Genomic DNA, 10,654 nt, shown 5'->3' on the forward strand with positions numbered 1-10,654 from the left:
TTAAGCCACCACCTGCAATGCTGGTGCTAGTCTCAGCTGTTCTACTTATGATCCAGTGCCTTGCTAAGATGCTTGTGAAAGCAGCTATGGCCCAGGTACATGGCCCCCTGCCACCCACATGGGAGACTTGGATGGTGTTCCTAGCTCCTAGATTTGGCCTGGCTCCACCCCAGCCATTAACAGCAATTTGGGAAGTGAACCAGCTGATAGAATATCTGTGTGTGTGTGTCTCCATCTCTCCCAAGTAAATCTTTAAAAAAAAAAAAAAAAACCTTCATCTAGTGTCACTCTGTAGTTTGGTACCTAGACTCCAGGTCTCTTACCTTGTTGGTATCCTCTTCTTTCAGAACTATCATCTATCACTTCTCTAAATATAATAACAAAAGCTGACTTGTATTGTCTAATGCACCTCTCTTGTGGCCTTTACAGCATGCTGTAGGAATTGAAACCTTAGTTGGGCCGGCGTTGTGGCTCACTTGGTTAATCCTCCGCCTGTGGCACCGGCATCCCTTATGGGTACCGGGTTCTAGTCCCGGTTGCTCCTCTTCCAGTCCCGCTCTCTGCTGTGGCCTGGGAAGGCAGTGGAGGATGGCCCAGGTGCTTGGGCTCCTGCACCCCATGGGAGACCAGGAGGAAGCACCTGGCTCCTGGCTTCGGATTGGCGTAGCTCCGGCCGCAGCGGCCATTTGGGGGGTGAACCAACGGAAGGAAGACCTTTCTCTCTGTCTCTCTCTCTCTCACTGTCTAACTCTACCTGTCGAATAAAAAAGAAAAAAAAAAAAAAAAGAAAAGAAACCTTAGTAACTTCCTCTTAGACTGACATTATCAAGCACTAAGGAAAATCATTGAAATGTATGGAGATAACAACAAAAACTGAGGAGTAATACATATAGAAGGCCCCAAGAGTTACATGATAGCAGTTTTAGTTGGTTCCATTATTTAAAATTATAGATTAAAATCAAGGTATCAGGTTATAAAACTAGATGACATCTAAAATGTCTTAATGACCTTTCAACTTCTCTTGGTCATGATTTGTTTCTGGTTTAAAACTCATACTTTGGGGTTGGCTCTGTGAGGTACCAGGTAAAGCCGCCACCTGCAGTGCTGGCATCCTATATGGATGCCAGTTCTAGTGTCAGCTGCTCCACTTCTGATCCAGCTCTCTGATATGGCCTGAGAAAGCAGTAGAAGATGGCCCAAGTCCTTGGGCCTCTGCATCTGCATGGGGAACCTGAAAGAAGCTCCTTCAGATTGGTGCCACTCTGGCCATTGTGGCCATCTGGGGAGTGAACCAGCAGATGGAAGACCCCTTTCTCTCCCTGCCTCTCCTTTTTTTTTTTTTTTTTTTTTTTTTTTTTGACAGGCAGAGTTAGACAGTGAGAGAGAGAGACAGAGAGAAAGGTCTTCCTTTTTCCGTTGGTTCACCCCCCAAGTAGCCCCTACAGCCGGCGCGTTGCAGCTGGTGTGCTGCACTGATCTGAAGCCAGGAGCCAGGTGCTTCTTCCTGGTCTCCCATGCAGATGCAGGGCCCAAGGACCTGGGTCATCCTCCACTGCCTTCCCGGGCCACAGCAGAGGGCTGGACTGGAAAAGGAGCAATGAGGACAGAATCTGGCGCCCCAATGGCACTAGAACCCGGGGTGCCAGTGCCACAGGTGGAGGATTAGCCTATTGAGTTGCAGTGCCGGCCTCCCTGCCTCTCTTTAACTCTGACTTTCAAATAAATAGATAAATCTGGGGAAAAAAAATACTCAAAATCTGGGGAAAAAAAATACTCAGGCCTTGGGAAGTTTCTGTTTCAGCAGAACTAATATGTCCATTTCTCACTTTTAGCCTAGCCTTCAAGTGAGCCAAGGGAAGTTGCATAATTTGGTCAAACCCAGCGTGGACTACGTTTGCCAGCTGAAATTTCCTTCTGGCAATTACCCTCCATGTGTGGGTGATAATCGAGATCTGCTTGTCCACTGGTGTCATGGTGCCCCTGGGGTAATCTACATGCTCATCCAGGCCTACAAGGTACGTGTATTTTCTCATTTTAGTGATAAAATAGAAAATTTATCAAAGCATTTATAACTTACAGTTATAAATAGGCACTGGCATCTCATATAAGCTTTCAGTGTGTCAAATCCTACATTTTGGAAAGTTAGAGATAAAGAAAAACTTTTAAAACTGGCTTCTATTTTTAAAGACCCTTATTGCAATAAGATCTCAAAAATAATTTACTCAGAATAATTTTGAAATCTTTGCTTAAGATATAGGAGACAGCAAAAGATTGTAAAGATCTATCTGAATTTTCCTTACAAAGTTTGGTGTTTTATAATCAACTTTGATGTTAATAAATTACAATTTCTTCTCCAGTGTGTAAAGAAACTTCTTTTTTTTTTATTTACTTTTTTTTTAACTTTTATTTAATGAATATAAATTTCCAAAGTACGGCTTATGGATTACAATGGCTTCCCCCCCATAACGTCCCTCCCACCCGCAACCCTCCCCTTTCCCACTCCCTCTCCCCTTCCATTCACATGAGGATTCATTTTCAATTCTCTTTATATACAGAAGATCAGTTTAGCATACATTAAGTAAAGATTTCAACAGTTTGCTGCCACCCAGAAACATAAAGTGAAAAATAATAGATGATTTTTTAAATGATGATGAAATCAGATCAGACCTATTGTCATGTTTAATCCTAGTGAGAGTCAAGTTGGGAATTGCTAGTTTCTTCTTTTTTTTTTTTTTTTTTTTAACGGAAGATCAGTTTAGTATACATTAAGTAAAGATTTCAACAGTTTGCACCCCCATAGAAACACAAAGTGAAATATACTGTTTGAGTACTCGTTATAGCATTAAGCCTCAATGTACAGCACATTAAGGACAGAGATCCTACATGAGGAGTAAGTGCACAGTGACTCCTGTTGTTGACTTTACCAATTGACACTCCTGTTTATGGCATCAGTAATCTCCCTATGCACCAGTCATGAGTTTCCAAGGCTATGGAAGCCCCTTGAGTTCTCCAACTCTTATCTTGTTTAGACAAGGTCATAGTCAAAGTGGAGGTTCTCTCCTCCCTTCAGAGAAAGGTACCTCCTTCTTTGAAGACCTGTTCTTTCCACTGGGATCTCACTCACAGAGATCTTTCATTTAGGTTTTTGTTTGTTTGTTTGTTTGTTTGTTTGTTTGTTTTTTACCAGAGTGTCTTGGCTTTCCATGCCTGAAATACTCTCATGGGCTAGAAACTTCTTAATAGTGAAGGGCGTCTTAGCTTGGATAGGATAAGCGTGTGTTCTTTGAAATGTGACAGATAAAAACAGCAAATTGTAAGTTCAACAGTGCTTCATCAGTAACACACACATAGATGAACCACATGCAGGTAAACAAACTATACTGAGAAATCATGTTCAAATATTTTTAAAAAGGATGATGGAAAACTAGTCAGTTATCATAATTTGTCACTACTAATGTAACATCTGTTACCTCTCAGAAGAAATGTTAATAGAACTTGCTTTTATATCCCGTGTAATAAAATTCAAGTCTCTTGACCCTGCAGGTATTCAAAGAGGAGCAGTATCTCTGTGATGCCTATCAGTGTGCTGATGTGATCTGGCAGTACGGGTTGTTGAAGAAGGGATATGGGCTGTGCCACGGTGCTGCGGGGAATGCCTATGCCTTCCTGACGCTGTACAACCTGACACAAGACATGAAGTGTCTGTACAGGGCCTGTAAGGTAGGAGTCAGAACCATTGAAAGGAAAGCAGCTCTTCCAGGAGGCTGTAGAAAGGGCTATTACTCATTGGATTTAGTTGGCGTATTTTTTAAACTGTCTATAGATAACAAACATGTTCTTTAAGGAAAAACTTCCAAAAGCTGTTCAATTGAATTAACTCTCTTCTTTTAAAGGACATAATACTTTCTACTCTAAAGCATTTATGAGTAAAATAAGAAAGGCAAAGGATGATATTTTTCCTTTGATTTTGTTAACCTTGGTGATATGTGTCTCTGATAGCTCACTAAATACCTTGTGTGGTGCATTACACTGTTTGAGACCATTCGGTTCTCTGCACCAGTCCCTTTTCTCTGATTTGATAGTTTCTGACTTTTCAGAGTAATCCTTAGGGATAATATCAAGTTGTGGGGTCCCTGGATAAAACCACTGCAGTAATTTAACTTGATCACATTTTCAGTTCGCTGAATGGTGCTTAGATTATGGAGAACATGGATGCAGAACACCGGATACTCCTTTTTCCCTCTTTGAAGGTATTTTTCACATGTTATTGATTTGCTTTATAATAGCAGCATATCCTTCTCTGCTTGGTAATTAATGTATTTGAATTTGAGTTTTATCAACAGATTAATTTTCTTCAACCACTTCATTATTTCCTAGTATGACAAATCAATACTAAGCACCTGTACTACCACAGACCTAATAACAGTAGTAATAGTGGTAACTGCCATATGTGGAGTCAGGCACATGCTAGCAATCTTTCAGATGCTATCATGAATCATTTTGGCAAAAACATACAGGTATTTCTGTGCTTGTGTCACAGATGAGAGGACATGGGCTCAGCCTAAGTGGCCCATGGTGCCCTGGTGAAGCAGCTCAGGTATGGTAAGTGACAGGGCTGTGACTTGAATTTGTTGGACTCCTCCTCTCTTCTGTGTTCCACCTGGATGAAAAAGCTAACGTTCCAACTCTACAGTGTGTATGATAAATTTAGACAGATTCCCACATCCTTTAAATTATTATCACTAATGTCATAATATACTTGATGCTGAAAAATGAAGCTACCCTATAAAATGGAATCATCTGATATAATAACTTTTACCTCTTTCTCTTCCTTCAGGAATGGCTGGAACAATATATTTCTTGGCTGACCTGTTAGTCCCCACGAAAGCCAGGTTCCCTGCCTTTGAACTCTAAAAAGAAAGCATGCCCCCTGCAACTTAAGCATGATCCTTTCCATGTATTCAAAGCTGGCTCTGTGCTTCCATGCTTTTCAAGGAAATAGAATCAAAGGTGTACCTGGTTGATATTTTTTTCAAAATTTGTCTTTCATTTAGTTTCTTGTTTTCGTATTTATATTTATTTAAAAGTATCTGAAGCAGTCCTTGAAGTTCTGTTTCTTCCTGAAAAGAGGATGTGTAGTATTTTGAGGTCATAGACATATATTTCAGAACTTGGAGAAAATTATAGTTAAGTTTATAAATGTAACCATCTGTTATGGTTCCAAATGTTTGTAAAAGAAACTATAGATAAACAAAGATAAATATATGACCATTGTTGAATATCGCCCTCCACCTCTCCTGTTTAATACTTTTCCTTCAACAAGGAGGGCAGACAACTTACATAACTTACTTTCTCTAAGTGGCTGATTATGAAAGGGGACAAAATTATAACTATATGCTTTCAAAAGCATGATTTCACAAGCTACAAACTCTACTAAGGACCTAAATAACATTTTTGAAATTTTTGATGCCTACTTGGACTAGAACTACATGTACTTTTGAGTTTGCTTATTTTTGTCTGTAAGGCTCTGTAAGCCAATGTTTCTATCAAAAATTCTAAAATTTGACAGTCATTGTAAAAATTCTTATTTGAAAGTTCAAGATAAGCTAACAATTACAGTTTATTGCTTTCTCTAAAATAACCTAGTATATTTTGGAACTATTTATCTACATTTGTTTGTATTGTTTGGTACTGATACTCATATAAGGAAGTAAATTTTGTGTGTGAATGTGCTGCAAACTAGAATTCTAGTCCACTCTGTTCGACTGACCGTCTAAATTTCCTCTTGTGTTTAATTTACTTTGCAGTATGACTATGCTTTAATCCTGTCTATTTGGTACAAGCCATAAAATACTTTCTCTCATATCAGTTTATCTGAATATTAGCGTTTTTACTAAATAGTACAGCAATAGAAATTTGTTTTAAAATGAGAGGCAGAAAAGGTAATGCCATATAACCAATCAGTAACTTGAATACAAACACTAAACTTCTGCTAAAAATGCTGTTCATCTAAGAAGTAAAATCTAGAATTCATGCTTAGAACAAATGAATCTTTGCACATCCTCAGCTTAACAATTCAATTTCTGAGACCAAAGAGTTGGGTTTTATTTGGTGAAAGAAGACTCCCTGGTGCTTCAGATTCTGTCTGCATGTTTTGACTCATCAGCTCCTCTTCCTTTCATTGCTGCTTTCCCACGCCTATTTTGTCTCTTTTTGATTGATTTTGGAATATTTTGCAGCTTAAAAAAAAAACAAAAAAACAGGGCCTAAGAATTTTAAATGTGCCTATTTCGAGGGTCTCTTGGTCACAAAAACATGCTATTTTTATTGGAACTTTAAAACAAATCCCCACTGAGTGTATACTAGTACATATGGGGATCCTTCCTCTATTACTTTCCAGTTAGCACCAAAATAGCTAATATTATTGGAAATTGTCTAACCCATTAGAGACTACTGATAGTAGAATCCAAAAAGCAGCCCACTGCTCCATTGTTAGGATTAACATACTCCTTCTAGTCTCCTCTCTGATTTCTAAAGGGCTGCAGAAAGCCGAGTGCAAGCTGTGCCTTCTTGTGAAAGTTCTGGATCAACACTGTCAGCATTTACAGTAATTAGTAAAAATAGTGCATGGCTAAGTTACTTTGCCTTTGGCTGGGCAACCAACTTTAAAGAGTAAAGCTCAGTTGGTTCAGTTAAGTGTCTTGCCATACTGTGCCTGCACTTTTAGCTACCATAGTTACTAAGGAGAAAAGAACAAAATACACTTTTCTGTGCTCCATAGATTTGATTACAGTGGTTCTCCAAGCACCCTAATTAGTTCAACCCCAAGGAAGATTTCAAAGCAGGGAAAAGAACATTTGAAATAAGATTCTTATTACTCATTAATCAACACAAAAACACAAACACAACTCAAGTTCCTTTCATTTCCTTTTTTTTATTTTTTAGCTTCTTAAGACTTTTTAAACTGTCGGGATTTTGTATTTGTGCCACTGTTTTCGTTATTTATGCTTAACGGCTAAGAAAGTTTTGATAGGATTTTAAACTCAGGCAGAAACTACAAAGACTAGTACCTTAACATTGTGGTACTGATTGAAAGAAACTTTCACACTGGCTTTCTTAGTTTTAAGGGGAAAAATCATCATGGCTGTAGTTCCATTTTTAGCACATTTTTACTCAGATATTTTCTTCTTGATAGAAGGAAACTTTCTACAAAAGCCCAATACTTTCACTCTTATCTCCATGCAAACACTAGGTAATAAACCCTTCAAAGCTTGTCCAGCAGTGTTCATTTATCCTGTTGGATGTTTCTGTTCATGTAGTAATGCGAGATTGCAGTAGTTAACTTTTGATCATGTAACAACTGTTAACATTAACACCACCATTTCCATGGATCCTGTTGGGCTTTAGAGAGCTGAGTTGTCAGTCTTTAATCCTTAGAGCCATTTGTCCCCTTTTCATCTTTGATGTCAGTCCAGCTATTTGGCATCAAAAGTCTTCATGGTAGGTATGGTTTTAAGTAAAAGTGGATCTAAGGCCATTTTCTGTCTGTAGTACCACTCCCCTAAAGAATTCAATTTAAAGACATACTCTGCCTCTGCATCCTTGAGTTAACTTGGGTCTAATTTTATGATGCTCTGCCTTCTACCAGCTGGTTTTGAAATACAAAGATTAAGCATTCATTTAAATATGTCTTTAGTTATTAGAATTCATCTGTTGTTCTTTATTGGGCAGTCTGATTTCTGATTCATTCTGCTTCCTCTAAGCAGATCAGAACACCCCATTCCTGTATTTCCTATAGTGTTGAACTGCAGAAGACTGTTTCTCTCCTATAGGTAAAAACAACACGTTTGGAATATTCAGGGAATCCACCCCAATGTTATATTGTCGTTTATTGGAAGGGGCTGGGATCATAGGTATTTCTGTGTTCTGTAAAGGATTTGACTTAACTGGTTCTCAATAAAACTTTATTAGGATTATTTATTGTCATGCTTTTTTTCTTTCAATTTAAACCTGAAGAAATATTTTCCTTCAATGGCAAATGATAACTTTTGTTTGGGATTTGTTCTCTTTCTTCATTGTTTAAATGTGCCTATCATTGGGTTTAAACAAGATTTAAATATTAAATGTGCCTATGTTGGGTTTAAACAAGATTTGTACTACTTTCTGAAAATAGAAATTTCGAAGAGGAAAATATTCTTAAATCTTATCATCACAGAATTAGGAGGAATCTACTAGGCTTCCAGCAGAGCAGTGGATTAACCATCTCATACGTATTAGAGTCAGAGCAGTGGATTAACCATCTCATACGTATTAGAGTCTACCCCACAGTTATTAACTAAAGGTCTAGAAATTGATTTCCCTACTGACCATTTCTGAAAGGAACATCGAATGGAAGAGGGGATTAAATGAGGTATAATTATAAAATGTATAGGCAAAAGTTGACAAGGAGTTCTGCTGCATCACCTGGGATGACTTTATACCACTACTTTCATGACACAGCTGGTTAGTGTCACTTAGCACAATAGAGATTTCCCAAACTGTAAAGTAATTTTTTGCATCTCCAAATCATAGTTTGATCTCTGACACCTGTGATTAAAATGCTCTTCATACCTCTAATCTATTGATAGAACAACTCATAATACCTAGAGTAAAAGCTTATTTTTATTTCTTTCCTTTGAGTGAAAGATGTATACTAATGTCAAATCTATAGTGCAAGCAATGAGACATGGAGAGGACAAAGTCTTGCAGAGGTCCCACGGAGAGTCCAGAGTGATGCTTGGAGCATTTCCACTACCTCTCCACAGATGACATTTTAATTGGCAAAGCCAGCTAGCATTGCTTTTTAGTTTACCACTCCCCCACACATCTTTCTACTCGAAGAAAAATAATGACAAGCACATCAGATTGCTCCACAGTTCATTCCATGAACAAATATAAAACTTGAAGAAGTAATTTGTCTCTTGTGACTTCCTCATAATAGTTTGAGTTGTTTTCTCCTACTTTTGCATTAGGAAAAACTTTTGCCTCCTTTTCATACTCTCTGATTAGAAGAGAATAATAACTTTTCTGTCATTTCTTTTTCTGAAGATATTTTCCATTTGGATTCAGGATCATTAAAAGTCTATGTGTTCTCTAATAAGTATCACTTAAACAGAAAAATCTGTGGCAGCCAACGAAAAGTTGCTTCCTTTTTTTGTTGTCCATCCCAATTCAGTCTTTTCCTTCAAACACTATGGGTCAGTTAACAAAGCAAGAGAACACTGGCTTTTTTGTTGGAGAACATGCTGGCTTCCTTGGTTGGATTGTGTGAACAGTCCAAACATTATTTCACAGAAGCCCTGTGCTAGTGCACCCTTGAGAGGTTATTTGACAGTTTCATGAGTTATGGGAGAAAGCATCAAACACAGAAAGTCAAAAGATAAAACAGTGAGGACAGAGAAATGGATCTTAGCAGGGCCACTGCTTATAGTTAACCAGTTTAATTTCGCATTTCTCCACTGTGTTAACTTTTCATCTACATGCAAATTATAGCCTTGGTGACATTAAGTCTGCAGTTGATGCCTTGTCACTCTCCAGATAAGTGTTAGAGAAACCACTGTGAGCATTTCATTATGCAGGGGAAGGCAGGATTCTTTGTAAATCAGTTTTTAAAGAAGTATCACAATTGCCTAATTCCTCTTCTCTGATGGAGCTGGGATATTAAGAAAGACATTTGTAACCTGAGAAGTACTGATGTGGCTCATGGTGAAAGCTGATGGCTTATACTGATCATTTGCTTAGGATTCAACACTCAAAATTTAGCATGCACCCTCTTTCTGATATAATCTGAATGGATGGCTAACACTGTCAGCTTATTGCTAGGACATGCTATTTTATTAGTTGTGCCATGAGCAATGTGTTCAAATAATTTCTCTCTCGAAGTAATTAAACATGCATGTATGCAAGGTGCCTGACTAGGGGTCTGTGTACATAAAATGGGTAAACTTGCTCTGATGACACACAGCCTAGTGAAAACAGGGAACTAGACAAGGAAACAGTCTAATATTTCTGTTAACCCCTCCAACCCCTCCTTCCCTTGTTTCATAAGTTTCAAGTGTATCCAGGTGTCTGGTATGGCCTGTGGTTTCTAATACTCTTACACAGAGAAGACACTTCAAAAGCCACTCAATCAGCCCCAATGTACCCAGTGTTTTTTCTTCTGGACTAATTTGGTGATGGGCAGTTGGAAGACAAAACATCACTCCAAAATTACTTCCATGCAATTTCAAAAACCCCCACTGTTAGTGTTATTATATTTATATCAAATCCATTGTCCTCAGGAATATTCTGTTAAGATGCAATTATGTACTTTAGAATAAATAGTTCACTGATCCTGCTATTTTGTTAGCTTTTTATTAACTGGCTCATGACTTCATAACAATTAACTTGAAGAACCTTTAACATTATTCATTGTGCTACTAGAATATTACTAATTATAGCATCTAACTGTAATTAGAAAGGTGGTATCTGCTCACAGAAAAACTGCTTAGATGTGGAGACACAGTAAGTAACTTCAATGTGGTAGGGAACCACACCACGATTGATTTGGTGAGTAATGAACAAGGGGAAAAAATAGAAGTGTATGACAATCAAAGAAACTTGCTAAAAAACAACC

General features: G+C 38.1%; 1 protein-coding gene across 3 annotated transcripts in view; it reads left to right on the plus strand.

The window, feature by feature from the left end:
• The window catches only part of LANCL1 (LanC like glutathione S-transferase 1), a 41,586-nt gene extending 33,610 nt beyond the window's left edge, over positions 1-7,976 (plus strand). For all 3 annotated transcript variants that reach the window (XM_070070264.1, XM_017343077.3, XM_002712454.5), the window contains exons 7-10: positions 1,833-2,015; positions 3,544-3,720; positions 4,178-4,250; positions 4,838-7,976. In XM_070070264.1, coding sequence (XP_069926365.1) covers positions 1,833-2,015; positions 3,544-3,720; positions 4,178-4,250; positions 4,838-4,914 — 510 coding nt within the window. In that variant the 3' untranslated portion in view covers positions 4,915-7,976. The remainder of the gene's footprint in view (positions 1-1,832; positions 2,016-3,543; positions 3,721-4,177; positions 4,251-4,837) is intronic.
• The last annotated feature ends 2,678 nt before the right edge of the window (positions 7,977-10,654 follow it).

Source organism: Oryctolagus cuniculus, chromosome 3 (assembly GCF_964237555.1).
Source record: "Oryctolagus cuniculus chromosome 3, mOryCun1.1, whole genome shotgun sequence".
NCBI classification, from domain to species: domain Eukaryota; kingdom Metazoa; phylum Chordata; class Mammalia; order Lagomorpha; family Leporidae; genus Oryctolagus; species Oryctolagus cuniculus.